Raw genomic sequence first — 21,645 nt, 5'->3', positions numbered from 1 at the left:
AGCATCCTTTTTATGTGCTTATTGGCCATGCATGCATTCTCTCTTATGAAGTGTTTCTCCAAGTCCTTTGCCCATTTAAAAATATTGTTTGTACAAGACAAAACCAGAGAGGGAGACAAACCATAAGACTCTTAATCTTAGGAAACAAACCAAGGGTTGCTGGGGGGGCGGGGTAGTACCTGGGGAATGGGCATGAAAGAGGGCATGTGATGTAATGAGCACTGGGTGTTATATGCAACTGATGAGTCACTGACCTCTACCTCTGAAACAACTCTGAAACTAATAGTATGCTATATGTTAATTAAATGAATTTATTTATTTATTTATTCATTCATTCATTCATTCATTCATTCATTCATGAGAGACACAGAGAGAGAGAGAGGCAGACACAGGGAGAAGGAGAAGCAGGCTCCATGCAGGAAGCCTGACTTGGGACTCGATCCTGGGTCTCCACAATCAGGCACTGGGCTGAAGGCGGCCCTAAACTGCTGAGCCATCCGGGCTGCCCAATTAATTGAATCTAAATAATAAATATATTATTCATAAAAAATTTAAAAAATTAAAAATACTGTCTTTTTGTTATGGATTTGTAGTTCTTCATTCTTTCCTTAGTCCTTTGTCAGAGATGTATATTTCTCCCAGTTGATGGCTTGCCTACTCATTTTTACTAACAATGTATTTTGACAATCAGAAAATTTAATTTTCACAAAGTACATTAAATCATTTTTTCTTTTATTGTTACATATTTTTTGTATCTTACCTAAGAAACCTTTGTCCACACCAATTTTGCAGGTATATTCTCCTATGTTTTCTTCTAGAAAGTTTATAGTTCGGCCTTTACATTTAGGTTTATGATCCACTTCAAAATAATTGATTTATTTATTTTTCAATTTTTTAAAAGATTTTATTTATTTATTCATGAGAGACACAGAGAGAGAGGCAGAGACATAGGCAGAGGGAGAAACAGGCTCCATGTAGAGAGCCTGACGCGGGACTTGATCCCGGGTCCCCAGGATCACACCCTGGGCTGAAGACGGCACTAAACCACTGAGCCACTCGAGCTGCCCTCAAATTTATTTTTGAATATATTGTGAAGTAGGGGGCTGAGGTTCATTGATGCCATACAAATATCAACTATACAAGTACTTAAAAGATGACTTAATTTTCTTCACTGAACTTCAGTGGTGCCTTTGTCAAAAATCATTTGACTTTTTATGCGTGATTCTATTTTGTGATTTTGTTTTTTTCTCATCTATTTACTTATGCCAATACCACACTGGCTTAATGACCATAGCTGTACTGTGAGTGTTGAAACCATGTGATATAAGTCCTTGGTACATTCCTACACCTAGTCACCTGTTCATGTGTGTGTGGGGGGGGAATGGTTGTGTCTATAAAATATTTGTGACAAGCCATATGTCTTGAATACTTCTGAATTCACTAATGAGAGCCTATTTTTAATACTCATTAAGCTAATTAACAAGGCACTAATGAAATTTGTTCTTTTTCAAGTTTGCTTTGACTATTCTAAGTCATTTACATTTCTTTGTAAAATTTACTATCAGCTCAACAGTACGTTTTTTTAATAGCTCAATGGTTAGAAGTCCTTTTAAAATTTGAACAACTTTCCCGGCTCTCTAGTAATTTCTTAGTTTTGCTCTATAAAGGCATGTGGATATGTCTACTTCCTGTTTCACAGAGTAGGCATTATGGCACTGAAGACAAAGCTTCCCACTTTGGAGCCAGACATCCAGGGGTTTGAATGTAGATTTTGGTTTTATGTCTACAAGTAACTCAGTGTCTCTGATCTTCAGTGCCTTTGTCAGTGAATTGAAAATAATTTCCACCAAACAGGATTACTTTGAAAATCTGAGAATTTATGCATAAAGCAATGGAGCTCAGTTCAGGTCTTGGCACATAATTGACAATTTAAAGACAATTTAAAGGTAGTGATTACTATTATAATAAATGTTTAAAGATGATAGTTGTTACTCCTGCCAAATCTCCATTTTAGTTTAAATATCCCTAGTTTTTTAACTTTTTCATAAAAATATGATTTCTAGACATTGTTCCCACTAGTTATTTCCAAAATATTTAAAAATCAGTAAGACAAGGGCAGTGACCTATGAGAAGGGACGCAGGCCACTGGGCAGGATCAGGGTATGGAGAGCCCCTGGTAGACCAGGCATTAACTAATTTTTTATTTACTGGATCCTAGAGGAAGTCCATGGTGTCTTGGGGGAAGAGGCAGGGTGACTGGGACAGTAGAGGTGGAGAATGGTGCTCGGGGGCTATAGTAGTGACTCTTTACCAATTCATATGCAAATGTATCAGTGTTTTTAGAACCAGAGCACCAGTACTGGAGATCAGCTGTGGATTCCCAGCCCTGTTCTTTCCATTACTACTCTCCCTAATTTTGTAAGGGACTCTTGGTTGTTTCCCAGTATGGTTTTCCCAATAAGAAGAGAACCTCTGATTTGTAGCTGGGCACACAAATGCTCAGAACAGTGCCCCTACCTCCTGGCACTCCTTACAGGTAGGTGTGGCCATATGACTAAGTTCTGGCCAAGGGCGGATATGAGCAGAAGTGATATGTGCGTGTTTTGGCTTTGCGTCCTTTCTCCTTCCCACTGTCTGAAACGAGCATGGGCCCACGAACCATCATGAACCGTGCAAAGGAGGCACCCTAGGACAGCAGAGCAACCAGATAGAATGAACCTGATCTTCTGATAGCTTTGCAGAGCAAACCTGACACACCATCTAATGTGAGAAATCAACTGTCTGTATAAGGCCATCATGTTGGGTCTCTGTGGCATGCAGCTGAAATTTTATCAGGACTCATGCACGGATCCTGAGAACCTTGTGTAACCTGCTGCTCCCAACCTCAGCCTTGTTTTCTTTCTTTCTTTCTTTCTTTCTTTCTTTCTTTCTTTCTTTCTTTCTTTCTTTCTTTCTTTCTTTCTTTTCTCTCTTTCTCCCTTTCTCCCTTTCTCCCTTCCTTTCTTCCTTCCTTCCTTCCTTCCTTCCTTCCTTCCTTCCTTCCTTCCTTCCTCCCTCCCTCCCTCCCTTCCTTTCTAGATTTTATTTATTTATGAGACACAGAAAGAGAGACAGAGACACAAGCAGAGGGAGGAGAAGCAGGCTCCATACAAGGAGCCTGATGCAGGACTCAATCCCAGGAATCTGGGATCAGGCCCTGAGCCAAAGACACGCTCAATCGCTGAGCCACCCAGGCGTCCCTCACCCTGGTTTTCTGACTGCTTTATAACTGCATGTTAAAATTGACCTCAATCAATCTGGTTATGCCTCATCATCAGTTTCTTTGAATAGATAAGGGTGGCTGCCCCGTTAGAGCAAGTATACAGGTTAGTTATTCCTGGTTATGGGCTGAATTGTGCCCATCTGCATATTTATATATTAAAGTCCCAACCTGGGATCCCTGGGTGGCGCAGCGGTTTGGCGCCTGCCTTTGGCCCAGGGCGCGATCCTGGAGACCTGGGATCGAATCCCACGTCGGGCTCCCGGTGCATGGAGCCTGCTCCTCCCTCTGCCTGTGTCTCTGCCTCTCTCTCTCCCTCTCTCTGTGTGACTACCATAAAAAAAAAAAAAAAAAAAAAAAAAAAAAAAGGTCCCAACCTCCAGTACCTTGGGAATGTAACCATGTTTGGAGATAAGGTCTTTAAAGAGATAATTAAATGAAAATGAGGCCGTTAGGGTGAGCCCTAATCCAATATGAGTGGGATCCTTATAAGAAGAGGAAGAAACTCACAGGATGGCCACACGCAGAAGGATGACCCTACAGGGATGGGGACACAGAATGAAGACAGCCTCCTGCAAGGCCAGGAAAGAGGCCTCAGAAGAACCCGACCCTGCTGACACCTCGATCTTGGACCTCAGTCTTCAAGTCTGTGAGAAAACAAATTTCTGTTGTTTCAGCCCCAAAGTCTGTGGTATTTGGTTAAGGCGGCCCAAGCAACCTTAAAACACTGCCAGTCACGTGCATTGCTGGATTTTAGTTTAATGACAGCCCATCTCACGGCAGATTCTGTTACAACTGCAAGCTTTCATTAGTCATTTATTAGGAACAGGGCAGGTTAAGTCTTACCTCTTTTTTAGGGGATCTCATCAAACCTTTCTTGAATGTGCTTTACCAGGGTGCAGAGACAACCACCCAGGGGCGGCATGAAGCTCAAGGCATGGTTGGTAACAGACAACAAGAATCCTCAGATCCAAGCACACAGAATAATTTGGAGAACAAGATTCCGTGGCCATCTCTGCAGCTGGAGGGCTTGGTACATTCCTACACCTAGTCACCTGTTCATGTGTGTGTGTGGGGGGGGGATGGGTGTGTCTATAAAATATTTGTGACAAGCCATATGTCTTGAATACTTCTGAATTCACTAATGAGAGCCTATTTTTAATACTCATTAAGCTAATTAACAAGGCACTAATGAAAATCCATTTTTAAAAAACATTTGTTATGCTAATTAGTAGAAAAATCATTTGTATTGATTGAGCTTAGAATAGCCAAAACACTTGTAATAGCTACCTCCTGAGGGTGGGCTGATTAGCACACTAGCTGACCCTCCCCCTGAGGCATGAATTCCTGATTAGGGCAAATGACCACCCTAGGGTGCTAGGTAGTATTTCCCTGTCTAGGCTGAAGCATCTTTTAATAAGTTACGGGCATGAGCAAATCCAACTGAAGAAGGACCTATAGTTCTAAAGGAGAAACACACTCCTGAGGTGTTTTACTTCACGCCACGTGCTCCACTACGACACTACTTCTGACACCAGGTATGTGGGTTTTCCACACATGGAGCAATTCTGTAATGCCAGCTGATTAAATAGTTAGGTTATGACATTCTCTACCTAGAGATAGCATCTGATCCCACAGGTTAAGAGTTCAGACTGCCCCCCCACTCGCCCCCACAACTTCAGATGCAAACTGCAGGTCTAGTGTCACCACCTATGCTTCTGACCAACTGGCTAGAGGTAGGAGGTTCCTACAACCCCCTCCTCAGGTTTGATTAATTGGCTGTGCAAATTAATCAAACTGATTAATGGGCTCACAGAATTCAGGGTTTTACTTACTAGGTTACTGGTTTATTACAAAAGGATATGATTCAGGAAGAGCCAGATGGAAGAGATGCAGAGGGTAAAGTATGGGAAGTGGAGCTTCCAGGTCTTTTCCAGGGGCTTCCACATCCCTACATGTTCACCAGCTTGGAAGCTGCTTCAACCTCATCCTCTTGGGTTTTTATGGAGGCTTCATTACATAGACACGATTGATGAAATCATTAGCCATTGGTGATTGATTTAACCTCCAGCCTCACACACTGGTGGGACTGAAGTTCCAACCCTCTGACTTTGGTTGGTTCCCCTGGCAACCAGCCGCGTCCTTAGGTTACTTAGGGGCTTTCCAAAAGTCATCTCATTAACATAAACTCTGGGGTGTTTGAATAGGGTTTGTTATGAATAATAAAAGACTCCTTTACCGCTCCTATCACTTAGGAAATTCCAAGGGTTTTAGGAGCTCTCTGCCAGACATGGGATGAAGACCAAATAGGTATTTCTTATTATAAAATCACAACTGTTGGGACGCCTGGGTGGGTCAGTGGTTGAGCGTCTGTCTGCTTTTGACTCAGGCTGTGATCCTGGAGTCCCAGGGAGCTTGCTTCTCCCTCTGCCTATGTCTCTGTCTCTCTGTTGTGTCTCCCCTGAATAAATAAATAAAATCTTAAAAAAAATCATAATTGTTTACATTAGGTCTCCTGTTCCCTTGATGCTGGAAGCTTTACCTTATTCATAGTTGCTATATTGTCTGTAATGGACTTTTAAAGACTTTCGTATAAACAGTGTAATGTACACGTGTGTACATTCACTTTAAGCCACAGTGAGAGCATATAGGTTACATTGGAAGGGTCTCCATCAGGAATCCATGCTCTATGTGTGATCAGCAATTTGAAGCACCTGGTCAGGAATCCACGGCTGCAGAGGTGGCTCTGGCCCCTACCAACCGGCAACATCTTCATTTAAATCTGAATCACATGATGCGCGAATTAGCATAAGGGCTATTAGAAATAGTTTTCCACTGCTGAAATCAGTGGTTTTGGAAAGGTGGTTGGCTGGAATGGGCTTGCATGGACAAGCTGTAAGAACCCAGCATAAAACGGCATGCTAATTCCACCCCCAGAGTTCTGCTCAAGGGGTAGTGTTCATCTGGTCTTTTGTCCGTCTCGTGAATGGGAAACTCTGTTGCCTGATGTGCCCAAGAGTTGAGTAGACTCCACCAGCCTCAACACTCTGCTGCATGTTCCTGGGGTCCTGGTTTTTCTGCAAGGGCCTTGGGGGCTGAGAGAGAGGCCAGAGAGCAGAGCCTGTCCTGACTGCCTCTGTGTATGTTTGCTAAGAAACATGTGTGCATGTGACAGAGCCAGATCTGAGACTTGCTTTTATAGCAACATGTCACCTGGGAGTGAGGTCGAAAGGACACATAAACCTGAATAATAAAAAAACTGACAATTACCAAGTGGCCCAAATTCATCTGGCAACAACATCTGCCCTGAACTCCTCACCATAACAATAGGTCTCATTTAGTGATCAAGTCTGGAGGGTATTATGCTGAGCAAAGGGAGTCAATCAGAGGACAATCATTATATGGTTTTACTCATGCGGGGAGTATAAAAGGGATTATAGGGGAAAGGAGAGAAAATGAGTGGGAAAAATTAGAGAGGGTGACAAAACATGAGAGACTCCTAACTCTGGGAAACAAGGGGTTGTGGAAGGGGAGGTGGGTGGGGGGATGGGGTGACTGGGTGGCAGGCACTGAGGGGGGCACTTGACGGGATGAGCACTGACTGTTATACTATATGTTGGCAAATCGAACTTCAATAAAAAAATATATATATAATTTAAAAAGTCTTAGGTTTAGGGTTGATTGATGCCCAACGCTCGACGTGTATAGTCTCCTTCAATCCTTAGAACTAAAAAAACAAACAAACAAACAAACAAAAAAACCTAAAACAATCCTTTGAACTTGCAGAGGTCGGCAATTCATTTACAAGCCAAGAAAAGTAGGTGCTGGTGATGATCCAGCTGGGGTACAAGCCCAGGTGAGCTGGCTCTGAATGTCGAAACTAATGCCTGAGGTTCTCCCCCAGGGTTCCCCTAACGCAGGTTAATCACACATCAACCTCTTATCCCTTTTATGTGATGAAATGATCCCGGCAAGATTAAATCACGAGGTGGAATGGACGTGGAGGGTCAGCTCTGACTTTAGTGGGCAGGACAAAGGGGACACAGTGGGTGCCCCCCTGCAGGCAGGCAACTAAAGCAGGTGGGGTGGGGGGGTGCAGAAACCACACACCGTGCTTGGCAGACTGCGAAGTATTCCATGGCGTCATGATCACAGAATAGCAGGCCTTTTAGAATTAAGAATAGTCTTAATTTGCACTTCGTTGGGTTTTTCATTTACATAATGTTAGAATGCAAAGAAAATTCATACGAAAAATCCACTGCTAATTTAGCACTGAAGTTCTTGTTTAAATAACCACGGAAAGAGAAAGGATTTTTCACTTAGTTCTCAGCTTAGGTGGTTGGGCCATTTTCTAGCGCTGGCGTTGTGTCAAACCCCAAATGAGAGCGTGTTTGCCCCTGAGTAGATCTGTTGGTACAATCCAAACGCTAATCACCATTTCAATAATTTATTTGGTGTGGAGGATTTAATATAACTTGTTTAAGGGTTCTGAGAAAATGTATTCCTTTAGACAGGGCCTCATTGGAAGCACTTGCAGTTCTGAGTCTGGTGGGAATGATCGTTGTAATAGGTGTTAATTCAGCTGGTGACACCATGTAGAATTTCCAGTGGGATGGATGTAGGGACAGCTGGCAGTGAGGAGGAGGAGGAGGATCCCGTAGTCCCCTGGGAAAGATCCCATGGGTGGTAAACAGGTGTCTCATGAGGTAGGTGGATGAAGTGACAGTTTGGAGCTTGTGCTGTGGTCCTGGTGAGATGGGTGATCGAAGGGCCCTCTCCAGGCCTCCCGGGCTGCAGGGCATCCGCAAATCATCCTGCACGGTGGTCCTGACATGAGTCAGATGAGGTGCTCCATTCAAGTCCTGCTCTCCCCACACCTTGCTTCCTGCCTTCCCAGCCTCCTCTTCCGGTACCACCCTACTTGCTGCCACCTTCTTCCCTTGAAGACTTTCCTCATCTTCCTGAGATGTGTAAAACAACTTCCTGCCCCTCCTGGACACAGCAATTTCAGCCTCCTCCCTCCTCCACGTCCTCACTCTGCACCACACTTGATGCCACTGCTTAAAAGGGCTTGTTCTCCAGAAAGTCTTCTCCACTTCACCTCCCCCAAACCCACTGATCAGCTTTTGTTCCTCCCGCCCCAAAGCACAGCTTTTTCTGTTAAGATAAACTGGAACAGGGATCCCTGGGTGGCGCAGCGGTTTGGCGCCTGCCTTTGGCCCAGGGCGCGATCCCGGAGACCCGGGATTGGATCCCACGTCGGGCTCTCGGTGCATGGAGCCTGCTTCTCCCTCTGCCTGTGTCCCTGCCTCTCTCTCTCTTTGTGACTGTCATAAATAAATAAAAATGTTTAAAAAAAAAAAAGATAAACTGGAACATATGACAAATTTTAAGGTTATCTGAGCAAAAATTAATTCAAATGGGGCAGTACCAACGCATAAGTCATTAGGAGTGCTCCTCTGACAGGAGCTGGGGAAAATACTTATGCAGAGAAGGTGCAGAAGCAAAAAAAAAAAAGTAATTATTTGATTGGCTACAGCCTAAAGCCTAGTTGGCTATTGGTGATGGACTGTGTTTGGGTTTTGAGTTCTTAAACTTGAAGCATCTATGGGCTTAGGTTTTAGTTTGCTCACATAGGCCACTAAAGTGTTAGAGCCACTTTAGTCTAATGGCTTTCTTGCTTGATTTAATTTAATACCGTATTCACGTATTTCTGCTATTTTTGTTTATCTGTCTTCACTTTCTTCAATTTCCTTCCAGGTTGTGGCTGGATCCTTTCCAGACACTTGCATCCTATTATCCCTATCATCGGGTGGTTGGCAATGGCTGGGTCATACATAAAAATATGTTACAACGGAAAAGGACTCACTTTTCTTGGCTAGGCTCACTCACCTGGTGCTGACAGGACCCTCAGTTATCTTTCCAGCATCCTTTGTTGTGGCCACTAGGATGGGAAATTCAGTCTCCCTAGATCAGGAATTCAAAATCATTTCATCCCCTACCCCCAGCCATTCATTTCAACTCAACTCAGTAGCCTATAATTTATTATAGATTATAATTATATTATAGACAGGGGCAGAGGACCAAAGGCCTAGTTATAATTTAGAAAAGGAGGTAAGTACTGTCAAAAACAGACAACAGGCCCTAAATGGAGTCATTTGTGCTAAGCCCCATGCTGCCAAACTTAGACTTAATATTAATTATAATTTCAGTCTCTCCCCAGAATGGACTCTTAAACCGGTCAATTTGGAATTACCTGGTCAGCACTAGTAAGGTAACCTGCCTGAGCAAGCCCTGCTGTCCCCTAAAGAAAGATGACCTTGCCGCAAGTGCTCCATTCTTTGCTTTTATAAATAACTTCCTCCTCCTGCCCCTTTCTGCCTGTATGTTCTTTATTTTGTACAGCTCTTTAGAGCTTCTTTCTGCTAGATGGGATGCTGCTTAATTCGTGAATCATTGAATAAAGCCCAAAAGATCTTTAAAATTTATTCAGTTGAACTTTGTTTTTTAACTGTGCCAAGACTGTTGTTCTAATGGAAGGAAGAAAAGGATCAGCATCTTGAGAGAGGCGTACAGTAAGGTTATAGGGCTTTGGGGTGGTTGGGGGTTATCTGGGCAAAATCAAGAAGTGGCCTTTCTTTGAAAAGGAAGCAATGGCAGGTGTGTGTGTGTGTGTGTGTGTGTGTGCGCGCGCGCGCTTGTGCTTGTTGTGGGGGAGAGAGGCATTTTATCCGTTTCTGACTGGTGCAGGAAAATGGAAGGAGGGTTTTTGGGGATCGTAGGTCTATAGACTGTACTAGAGAGAGGGGGGCTAAAGAGCCAGCATGGGCATCTACTTTTGTCTTGACGGCCCCTAGAGCACTTCAGGTCATCTACTGAACTAAAGCATCCACACATTTAAACTGAGTTGTGTCCAAGGGGCTTTGGGTGCCTCCCCACACTTTAGTGCCTAGAGCTCTGAGGGAAGGATATAGAAGCCATTGATGTGTCATTTTCCAGGGTTTTTCAAAGAATCTCTAGCCTTAGCTCCTCCTGTTCAGTCCAGACCCTGCAAGGGGAGTCTGGTTCTATCATAGGGAAGGAGATCACCTCCCAGGGACCCTCAGCAAACTGTCTCATCAGGAGATTTTTTTAAAGGTTTTATTTATTTATTCATTCATGAGAGACACAGAGAGAGAGGCAGAGACACAGGCAGAGGGAGAAGCAGGCTGCCTGCAAGGATCCCGATGCGGGACTCGATCCCAGGACCCCAGGATCACGACCTGAGCCAAAGGCAGATGCTTAACCACTGAGCCACCCAGGCACCCCGAGGCAAACCTGTGCTCTTTCAGAGGTTTTGAAGCAAAATCCCCCATTTGAAAATCTGAAACCAAATCCCTCATTAGGTTTTTCTACAAAAGGACAGGAAACAGGATTCGATTTGTGAACTCTGTCTTCTCTCTGCACTGGTTCTCACTGCCTCACCCAGGCCTTGAAACTGGACTAGAAATACGTGGACTTGAAACACCAGCTCTTCTCTCAGCCTTAGGGAAATCAGATGTGGCCCAAACAGTCGAGAGCCTGGGTCTAACTCTTACAAACTGTCTGACTTTGGGCTGGTGACATAATCTTCCTTTCTGAGACTTTATCGTCAAAATCTGTGAAATGGGGGTGTCCATAATGCATGCTTTGGCCCACTTCAATGGTTGCTGAGAGATGACATTTGATAATGTTGTTATAATACTATGCAAATAAATGTAAAAGGCTGCTATGTAAAAGTAACTTATTCCTATTTCCAGAACCTCCTCTTTGAATTTAATTTATTCTAGAATGAGAATCTAAGTTCCTTGGTCTATGTTCTCGATGCATCGGATTTTCAACCCTATCAATTATACCAGACTTTGCCTTAACTAAGGGAATTTTTGGCAACAATAGGAGAAAGTGTTATTTCTTTGGGGCAAGAAGGCATTTCTATCTTACCCTGGTTGGGGAGGGGAATGATAGTTATCTGGCTAGAGTGACACGTAGGGGAATAAAGTTCACCACTCTTAAGTGTTGGGGGGGTCCCTTTTCTGTTTCAGTGACTCTGAGGTCTGGTTGTGACTCAGAGAAGCCAACTCTGGGAGAAAAAAGTGGTGGGGGGAGAGATGGTGGTAAGAAAAGGTCTAAAGGTTCACCGACATTGGCACCTTAAGTGCCCCAAACCCTCACCACAAGGCAAAGGGGAGTCATCCCTCCCCTTCATTCATATACATGCATTCTGTAAGTGTCCCTGAGCACTCACCACGTGCCAGGATTATGCTGGGCACTGGGAAAACAGACAAGAGCAAGACAAGACAAGACCATTGTTGGCCTCCTGCTGTTTATAGTTTGAGAGGAAAATGAGGTTAAATTAGTAATATGACCAGAGAAGAAGTATCAAAGACTGCAGGGAACTTAGAACCTTAATGTGAGTGGCTGTGACTTAGGTTGGGCGCAGAGGGAGGCCTTGGGAGCTGGAGGAGGAATGGGATTTGGGTAGGCCAAGTGGGGAGGCTAAGCAGATAGATCCTGACATTTGGGGAGGCAATGAGGGCGGAAAGAGAACAGAAAGAAGTTGAGTTAGGCTTTGGGGATTTTTTTTTTCCCCTTTCTCTTCATGGTTGTTGTCCTTGTTACTACTTTAAAGGTGACTCCATCTGGTTAAAAATGTGGGACGCCGAGACCTCTGGGTGGTTTTTGCCTAGCTTTATCTCCAGTCCAAGCTCCAGATGGCCTAGGATGAACAGAAGGACAGAGGAGGGCGGTTTAAAGTCCAACCCAGAGGCTCGAGTCTTTTTTATACAGCTGTGAGTCTAGTGTCAAATTCCTGTGCATGTTGATTTTCCTCGTGATATTGCACAGCATGGAGAGCAAGGCCATACATGTTGGGGCAGAAGAGGATGAGGGTACTACCTCTGTCTACATTCCCACCCCAGTGTTGATACTATTTTGGAGGCACGGAGGAAGTGGTGGCTTGTTTACAGCCCAGATCTGGTTTTGAAGCTAGAAGGAAATCCTGCTGAATTGCGCAATTCAGCTCCGACCCCTATCCTGGGTGGCCTCACCTGTGGCTGCTTCTATCTCATGCTCAGGTGGGTGTCCTGAAGGGGGCAGGGAGTGATCAAGGCTGCAAGATCTACTTTCACATATGGAGACACCCAATGCCCAGAGAGGCGAGGTGACGAGGGCAAACATCACACGACCACTGGGCTGCAAAGCCAGGACTAGAATGCACATCTTCAATGCACCTGCCCGTGATACTTCTATCTGGGGCCTTGACAACTGTACTTATGTTTTTCTATCTATAGAATTCTATCTGACACTCTGAACAGTCCTGTGTGATAGACAGGGATGAAGATCCTTTCTTTGTAGATAAGAAAATCGAAGCTTGGAGTCCTCAAAGTTAGAAAGTCAGTTCTCCTAACTCGACATTCAGTGCGCTTTCCATTGTGCCCTGTAGTTAGGAGGCACACATGGTCCCAGGCTTTGCCGATCATCCACCTGAGAATGGCCTGGAATGTAGATAATGACTACAGAGGAGGGCTTTCAGGGAGTAAATTAACCATGTTTGAGCATTCCTGCCAGGCGTCCAGCTTCTAAGCTGCATATCAAAAATCAAAATCAGGAAGGAGCCGGCCCTGCAAATTGCCATCTGAACCTCAAACCAGCAGTTTGCGTGGAGAAAATGGGCTGCTTCTCTTCAAATCCACACGTAGGGGACATGTTGTCTCTGTTTTCTGCTGGGGTTCTGACACTTGCTCTTGTAGAGAAAGTTCTCATTAAATATACGTTGACAGAAACAATAATTGAATCATCTGCAGGCTGTTGTGACTCTAGCCACCTTCCTCTCATTTTCCCTTGGGGGTTAAATGGGGGTGTGTGTCGCAGTGTCTATGCTCTTGGTCCTGGGAGGCCGCAGGGTGGTCCACTCCTAGTAAGGTGGTCCCGGAGGGGGCAATGCTGGTCTAGATGGAGAGTGGGAGCTGGCAGTGGTTCTGTGGCTTTCCCAGGGGATGAGTGATTTGCTTGGTGGGGAGAGCTGGGTGGTTCTATGATTACATTGAGGTGGACAGAAAGTGGGGGGGGGCAGGGGAACCTGACTGGGGAGAAAACTGGAGCTGGGAAGAGATGGGGAACTGCAGAATCTGAGGCCAGACCTCAGCAATTCTGGGGTGGGGGAGGGTGGCAAAGCGTTGGGTTGGAGGAGGTGAGGAGGGGCCTTCTCTCCTTTGGCAGAATGGTGCTGGGCAGGGGAAGGGGCTCTGCTAAGCTAACCAGAGAGGACTCCGGGGCAGGGGGCGATATCAAACGACTGGTTTGTTGAGAACGAGGAGCATTTTGGGGGAGCTGAATGGATCACCCCTTCGTCCCTTGAAACCGAGCTCCTGTACAACCACAGAAGCAGTTTTGCCTTAATCCCAGCTCCTTCTTCTGTCTTTAGTCTTAACAAAACCCGGGATCTGAGTGCAAAGCACAGTGAAATATAAAATGGAATAGACGAGACCGGCCACAGTGGATAGGCCTTGGCTGTTCCTACAAACCTGCAGAAACATCCTTAAGCTCGGGTGTGCCTCAGCAGTTCCATCTGTAGGAAGAGAAGGTCTGGATCTTCAAGCTGAGGTTAGGGATAAACGTGGGTCCTGCTCACTCTTTTGAGCATCGCCCCCCCTCCCCCTCCCCTTAGCGGCAAGGCTTACAGGCTTGCAGAGGGCTTGCAGAAGGTATGGACTGTTGGCCGACCCGACTGGAATATATCGGTTTTGCAGCCGAGGTGGCGTGGCTCAGGGCTTGGTCACCCTGGAGGGTCACAGACCCGCCACTGCGCTGGGTCACTACGCACAGGGATTCAGGCGTGCAAGGATGTAGAAGTGTGCACTTGTCCAGGCACGCGAAGCCCCTGGTCAGGGGAGCCCTTGCTGCCGCTTGCTGCCTCCGTGCGGGGCGCACGTCGACTGTGCTCGCGGCGCGGGCAGCTCGGCCCGATGGAGGATAGTTTTCGGCTGCGGCCGCTGCAAATAGGTTTTGGTGCCCGGGAGGGTAGTGGGGACCCTGCGAGCCTCACAATGGGGCGGGCTCATCGGGACTCTAGTTTGCCCGCTGCCGTGTTCCGCGTGCTCGGAGCTAATTTTCTTTGGCTCTGGGCTCTCGGTCGGAGGTGGGGGTGCGGCGGGGGCCGCGGGGGGTGGGGGTGGGGGTGCGGCCGGCCCCGGCCCCGCCGCGGTGGAGGAGGCAACCGCCGCAGCACCCCGGCCGGCGCCTGCCCGCGCCCCGCGCCCCTGCACCCCCGCGCCCCCGCACCCCCGCGCCCCCGCAGCCCCGCGCCCCTGCACCCGCGCGGGCGCGCGCTGCCTTGACTTCCCCAGCCCCGCCGAGGCCGCCGAGCGCGGAAAGTGCGCGCAGGGGCCGCGGCTGCGGGCGGCACACGTGACGGCGCCGAGCGGCGCGGGCCGCGGCGGGGCGGGGGCGGGGCGGGGCGGGGGCTCGGGGAGCCCCGGGAGCCCCGGGAGCGGCGCGCGCGGCCCCGGCCCAGCCGCCCGCCCGGCCTCGCGCTGCACATTCTCTCCTGGCGGCGGCGCCACCCGCGGCCGCGTTCGCCCGAACATGGCGACACGGAGCAGCAGGAGGGAGTCGCGACTCCCCTTCCTCCTCGCCCTGGTCGCGCTGCTGCCGCCCGGGGCCGTGTGCGCGGCGGGGGCGCAGACGCTGCTCGGCGGCCGCGCGCCCCTGCCCCAGGAGCGGGGCGTCCGCGTGCTGCGGGGCGAGGCGCGCGGGGGGCCGCGGGGGGCGGCCGAGGCGCCGCCGCGGAGGAGACGGAGCGCCGCCCTGCAGCCCGAGCCCCTCCAGGTGTACGGACAGGTGAGCGCCGCCCCCGCGCCCCCTCCCCGCGCCGCCCCGGGCCCGCACCCCTCCTCCGCGGCCGCCCCCCAGGCGCAGCCTCCGCTGGGGACTTCGGCGCGCATTCGTGTTGTTGTTGTTGTTTGTTTGCTTTGCTCCCCCCCAACCCCCCATCCCAGGAGCACGACCGTCCGCACTTGCATCGATTGCATCGATCTTTCCTCCTTCCTGTCGCCTTTAGCCCGCGCCTTGCAGGGAACTCGCGGGGCGCGAGTGCCCGCTCCCCCAGGGTGTGTGCACGCCCGGGTGGTTTCCAGCAGGTAGAGGAGGAGTGCGGCTTCCTTTTCACATGTGGATGGGAAACCGGGTTGCTTTGGTGTAGCGTCCGTTGGCGGTGGAGGCGAGCACCCTGCAGTCGCAGGACTTGCACAGAGCAGTAAGGGGCGGGGGTGCCCCTGCTTATTACCATTTTGAAGCTCAGTGAAGGTGGGCAGACCTGAAGGCAGGGCTGCCTTGGTCTGGCCAGAGCAAGAGGGGTGTGTGTGTGTGTGTGTGTGTGTGTGTTGGGGGGGGGGAGAGGATGTCTATCCATTTCACCATCCCCCTCTGAGCTACTGACTTTATTCTCGGACAAGAATATTAACTCTTGGCACTTAGGGATTTGAAAGACGGCAAGAATTTGGTGGGCATTGTTATTCAGAAAGTGATTTATTTCCGACCAGGCAACGGGTCCAATAGATCATCAGTAACATGAATTTCACTTTTACGGCCAGGCTTAACTGCTGCGGATAGCACACCGGGTCTGTGGGCTGGTATCAGCGTTGGCAAAATTAATTTGACCGTGTTCCTGCCTCGTGAGACTCCTAGCGCTGTGGTTAAGATGGACCTCAGCAAAACTAGGAGGTCAGGTGAGGTAGGAAAAGTGGGACCAGAGGAGATGGTAAATTGAACGATTTCTATCTAGAGTCAGAATGTTCCGATTTGAAGCAGAAGTTAAAAAGCTTAGTCTGAATTCTGCTCTTCACTGATTTTCTTTAGCCATTTCTTCAGGAAACACACAGTTAAATATGCAACCCTTGGAGCCAGGAAGGACCTCATAAGGCATCTCACCGGTTGTGCCATTTTGCTGATGGAAGAAAAAAAAAAAAAAAAAAAACGCAGGCTGGGAAAGGTGAAGTGACTAGCCCAAGGTCACGTGGGGCAAGCTTGCGCCCTGTTTAGTTTTGTTGGCATTGTCTCAGTGACCTTTGGGTGATCACATAGTTGCCCTCCCTTTATACAATGTTCCCTAAATAACTCCTTTCTGGAATAAAACGTATATGGCTGTAAAAGGGGGTAGGGATGATGGCAAGTGGGTGGGAGCATTTGACTTGCATCTACTGTCTGGCCCCGGGATAAGAGCGTGTGCCAAAGGGGCATGTAACTGCTGTGGGCAAGGGCTGCTGGAGCCTGTCTGCTCCGTGTGTTTGTGGGTCCCGACCTTCTTCCCCCTCCACCCTCGCCTGAGACTTCTTTTTTTATGTGGAAAAGAAGACAGTAAGGTCCTTGCTCTCAACCGGCACAGCACCATCCTGACGTTGGCTAGGGGAGGGAAGAAGAGAGACTGCCTTCTTCGTGGAGTCTTTCCTGCCACCCAGCTCTGCTGTGGGCTTGAATCAGCTCTTGGGGGGCAGTGGGGGGGACTGGGAGTAGGGAGGGCTGGGAGTCCCTTCTCCCTGGAGTTCAGGTCCCCGGCAGCTATAGTTTTGGCTGAGGGAAGAGCATCCCTCAAGATGGGAAAAAAAGATGAAAAAGATGAATTCAGGTACCATTTCTTCCATGGGCTTGGTTTGGGAGGGCTCCTGGGGCCTTGGGGCAAGAAAAAGACGAACTGTGTTCTCATTGAGAAGGACCCCCAAACCCTTGGCTTTTCTGTTCCTGAGGCAGCCGGATTGAGTTTGGTTCAGCTGAAGGATGGAGAGCTATAGCAGTCGAACTCATAAAGAGGAATTGCTACCAAGGGTGAAGGCCCAGGGCAGTGTTTTCTCTGAGGCCCTGAGGTTAATAAAAGTGGGATTAACTTGGATCTTTAAGGATCTCAGCTAGATAGAAGGAAGAACTTCCTGGTACTGGGCTCCCTGCCACAAGCATCTCTGACACAGCCCCTTTAGGCTGCGAGCGCAGGAATTGGAGGCTGAAGGTGTTTGGCGCGCCCTTCTTGGAGCTCTGGAGTAACTCATCTATTTGGAATGACCTTTCAAGCCAGGGTGACCATTTGCCTCTGTTTTCCCCCCGGACAGACCTAGTTTGTAAGTTGTCCCTGCTGGTTATAAAAGTGCTTGCCTTGCTCTCAAGGGTCAGGATGCGGACTATGAATGATATGGCCATTCTGCTTCTAGCTCTAAGCCAAGTTCCATTTCATCCCCCGCACCCCCCCCACCCCTATAACTTTTCAACCTAAGGAATTGCATGTTCTCCCATAGTATCACTGGAATCGAGTGTGGTTCTAAGTACAGACGGGCATGCAAATGAGGGAGAGTGGGGAATACTTCATCCCTGCTTTCGGAAAGTTGAACAAGTTAAGGAGTAGATAAAGTCGATGCAGATAAAGATACGTACGTGACCTGGACAGGAGCAAATACACACGGACACAGTAAAGCAGCTGCAGCGCTACAGTCGAGCGTTAGTGGGTTGTGGGATATGGGAAGGGCTGGGAGATGGAGGCAGAAGGTCAGTGGGCTCAGACGCTCTGCAGCTTCTTGCCCTCTGACCTTTGAGTGAGGTTAAGAGGATGCCTGGCAACACAGATTAGGGCTGGAAGCTGAAGCTGCCTGCCTGACCTGAGAAGCTGCAGGGGCGACGTTAAGGCCACTAGCTTCGGGGAAAAGGAGCCAGGAGGGCTTTTGCAGGGAGATACCTACCTGCAGCTGAGAAGGAGCCCCGTGGTGGCATATCGGTTCTTTTTCTTTGGCTCCACTAACCTACAGAGTAAACTAGGCCTGGTTCTTGTGATCCTATTCATCCTCATGTTCTCTCTTTTTTTTTTTTTTAAAGATTTTATTTATTTATTCATGAAAGACACAGAGAAAGAGAGGCAGAGACAGACAGAGGGAGAAGCAGGCTCCATGCAGGGAGCCTGACACGGGACTCGATCCCAAGATCCTTGGATCACGACCTGAGCCAAAGGCAGATGCTCACCCACTGAGCCACCCAGGGGTCCCCAGCCTCATGTTCTCTAACGTGGGAGACTGGTTTCTGCCACGATTCCTTCCGGGCACGTTTGTAATGATAAAGTCCGGTGATAGCCCGGAAAACAAGCTGCTCTCAGAGATTAGGACTTTTCCATCCAAGGTCAGAGTTTAGAAGTTGAGCCCCTTCTCAAAGAGGCCAGGCCACAAAGGGGGATTCCCTAATTCTTGCCACACTTGAGTTTCTTCCTGACTTGCTGTCTGCTCCGTGCGTCTGTATCATCACGCTTGCTTTTCCTCTGCCTGAGATGGTCTTCCCCCACTCCCAGTCTTTGCTTGCAGAACCCCAGTTCTGGTCTTCAGCATCCAGAGAACACCTCGTGGTATTCCCAGGCTCCAGGGGGAAGAGTTCTATTGAGCTTGGTTACAGCACTAACAGCCTTGTGTTATTATAATTGCTTGTTTGTCTCATCTCCCTGTTTGCTCCTTGAGGGCATGGATCAAGCTTTCTCTTCTCTGTGACTGGCACTTGGGAGGCCCTTAATGAATATTTGTGGACCGACTGCCCACTTGGAAGAAGGGAAGCCTGGAGGGTGGGAAGCACATCCAAGTTACAGAAAAGGTATTTATAAGGAGGACCATGGTGAGCCCACAGACCGAGAGTGAAAATGAGTTGGCTCTCTCGGTGGTGAAGGGGAGTGGAATCCTGATGTTGCTGTGCTGTCTTGGGGGTTATTTTGAATAAAGAACCGGGATTCTCTGGTACAGAATCCTCCCTTTTGGGGCTATCATGGTATTGCTAATGGTATTGTTTTGGGGAGAAATCCTTTGGAATGAAGCGCAAAGCCTAACAGGATTTACAGGTTTATTTTCCTTCCAATGAGCTCTCTCTTCATAATTCCTGCTTTTTAGAGGCCAGGGCGTATTCAGTGTCCTGATTTGAGACAGAAAATAAAGTGTCTGTTACAGCACAAGGGCCTGGGACAAAGAGCCTCCTTTGGGGGGTGGAATACTGTGTAGCTTTAGATCTCTTTCGAGTAGATTCTTGCATGATACACTTGCTTGGGAAAGAATCGGCTGGTTGATTCTGAAGTTGGGATGCTTGACCTGTCTGCTTCCAGAAGATGAGAAGGCAAAGCATTTGCTGTTTCACATCGGCTCCTGTGTTGGTGAAGAGTTGCCTGGTGTGTTGGGTTGGCCGGTGAAGGACGTGACCTTGAAAAACTTCCTGGTTCCACTTGGCATCTCTTCTTACCGTGTGCTGCTCCTTGCTCGGTCTCTGGCTACCGTTCAGTTCGTTGAGAGTTTGTTGAGAGCTTGTACGTCTTGGGACAGGGTGGCCAGAGGCTGCCAGAGGTGGAAGGACTGGGAGGAGAAGGGGACGGAGGAGGGGTGAGGAGATGGGAGACGTAAACAGACGAAATGAAGAGCCATCCCATGTGTTTATTTAGCCTTCAGCGGGCAATACATGTTTATAAGATAAAATTTGTACAAGAGTATCAGGAGAAGCAAATTTCCCTCCCTCTCTAGTCCCCTGTTTATGCTCTCTTTTCGGTTGGCAACCACTCTCCTCCGTGTTTCTGTATGTTTTTCCAGAACGTTCTCTGCATATACGGCATAGATGTACAGAAAATTTGGGATTTGTGATATCAGGGGCTTTCTGTTATCCATAGCCCATATACCATGAATAATGACCTTAACAAAATGTATTTATGGCATATGACTGTCAAAAGGTAGGGAGTTACCTGAAGCGTGTCTGAACGTAAGTGTCTGAACGTAAGATAGACTGTTACGTTTCCTCTAGGCCACGTGAAAAGAAGACTCACTCCCCTTGCACTCTGAGGTCACCTGCAGGCCAGGAGAGTGACACTGAAGCCCTGGTTTCTAGGCAGGCTGCTGGAGAGAGCACAGCTCCCTAGAGATGGACAGCCCAGGTTTGTGAGAATGCCAGAACATAGAGACCACGGATCTTGGTTTTAATTCATGTTCTTTTTGAGAATGTTTTCTTTATGTTCTGTAAGATGAAGTTAATGGTATGTTTAATAAATTGCTTTGAGACCTGGGATCCAGGAGACAGATCCTGATGGCAGCTAACATCCCAAAGCAAAAGACAGATGTCGTCGGGGCATTGCATTCTCATATTTTGGTCTGTTCCTCCTTAGAGAGGACAGCTGTCTTTGTGTTGTCATTGTTTAATCCCAGAGCCGGAGATAGATGGAGCCTGCCGTGTCCTGTCCACTGTAATGGACAGACTGGAACATTCCACTAATCTGGAGAAGAGGTTAATCCCAAAAGTAATAACCTGTTTACCTTTGCTGTGTATTTATTTAGGCTTTTTATGAATGTGCCCATTTACCTGTTTACCTTCCCAATTAAATCTTGCTTAGGTGAATATTAAAAATGAGTTTGCATTCTTCGAGGAGCTGATCTGTGAAATGGCTGGCATAAATGTGTTCAGGGAAAGCCAGTTTGGCGTTTAGAATTTTCGACAATGATTCAAATGCGGATAACCGAGAGTTCACTGCACAGAGATAGATTCGAGTTAAAGTACTATGCCAACTTTTCCCTCCACTTTTAAAGATTTTGTTGTGATGGAAGGTGTAAGGGGAGCTCGCTTCATTTTGGTTTAAATATTTGAGGATTAGTATTTCTTCAGAAGTGGTCTGGGCTGCTAAGGGTAAGGCATTCTCCTTGTTGAGCACAGAACCTTCCATGTATTCTCTAGCTACACCCAAATCCATTGGCACAGGGCATATTCAGTCTAGCCACGTAGATGCAAAAATCAATTTCCCTCAGTTTAAAATGAGCCACAGTTAATTTCGACCTAATTTATTGGTTTATCGACCTGTGGACCTAGGGCCTTCGAAGAAGTGGAATGGGCAGCCTTCTAGCATTGAAGTGGCTGATAATGCTATAAATCAGAGAAGGCAGGGTTGGTGGTTGCTCAGCATCAAGATTTGGGTCGTCTCCTACCTTATTGTGAGACCTTCACCTTTTTATTATCACATGCGGAATGCTTTGTGCATTTTGGGATGGGTCTCATAAAAATAGGGCTTCATAATCATCAGGACCGCAGTGGGGAGTTAAAAATAAGCACAATGTTCTGTTAACCACTGAGTCATTGTTAATAAGAACAGTGACATCCACGACCATATCACATTTGCCAGCCTAGAGCCAGAAGACCCTGTCTTCCTGGGCTCGTGGTGGATCTTCTGACACAGCTCCTTGATAGCTCTTTCTATGATGCCAGAGATGTTCTGTATCTGTGTGGTCCCACGTGCGTGTCGACCAACATATACAGTGATGGAAGACTTGAAATGTGGCTGGTATGATCAAAGAATTGAATTTATTTTCTTTCACTTAATTTTAATCAACTTAAATTTA

At 47.7% G+C, this 21,645-nt stretch overlaps 1 protein-coding gene across 1 annotated transcript in view; it reads left to right on the top strand.

Annotated features, from left to right (window-relative positions):
* The first annotated feature begins 14,845 nt into the window (after positions 1-14,845).
* Positions 14,846-21,645, top strand: part of SORL1 (sortilin related receptor 1) — a 157,086-nt gene continuing 150,286 nt past the window's right edge. Inside the window, exon 1 of the mRNA XM_025465194.3 lies at positions 14,846-15,115. Within this exon, the coding sequence (XP_025320979.3) occupies positions 14,861-15,115 (255 nt within the window). The 5' untranslated portion in view covers positions 14,846-14,860. The remainder of the gene's footprint in view (positions 15,116-21,645) is intronic.

The sequence above is a fragment of the Canis lupus genome, chromosome 5, assembly GCF_003254725.2.
Source record: "Canis lupus dingo isolate Sandy chromosome 5, ASM325472v2, whole genome shotgun sequence".
Classification (NCBI taxonomy): Eukaryota; Metazoa; Chordata; class Mammalia; order Carnivora; family Canidae; genus Canis; species Canis lupus.
Note: the sequence above shows the minus strand (reverse complement) of the source record. Positions and strands in the feature narration are given on the sequence as shown.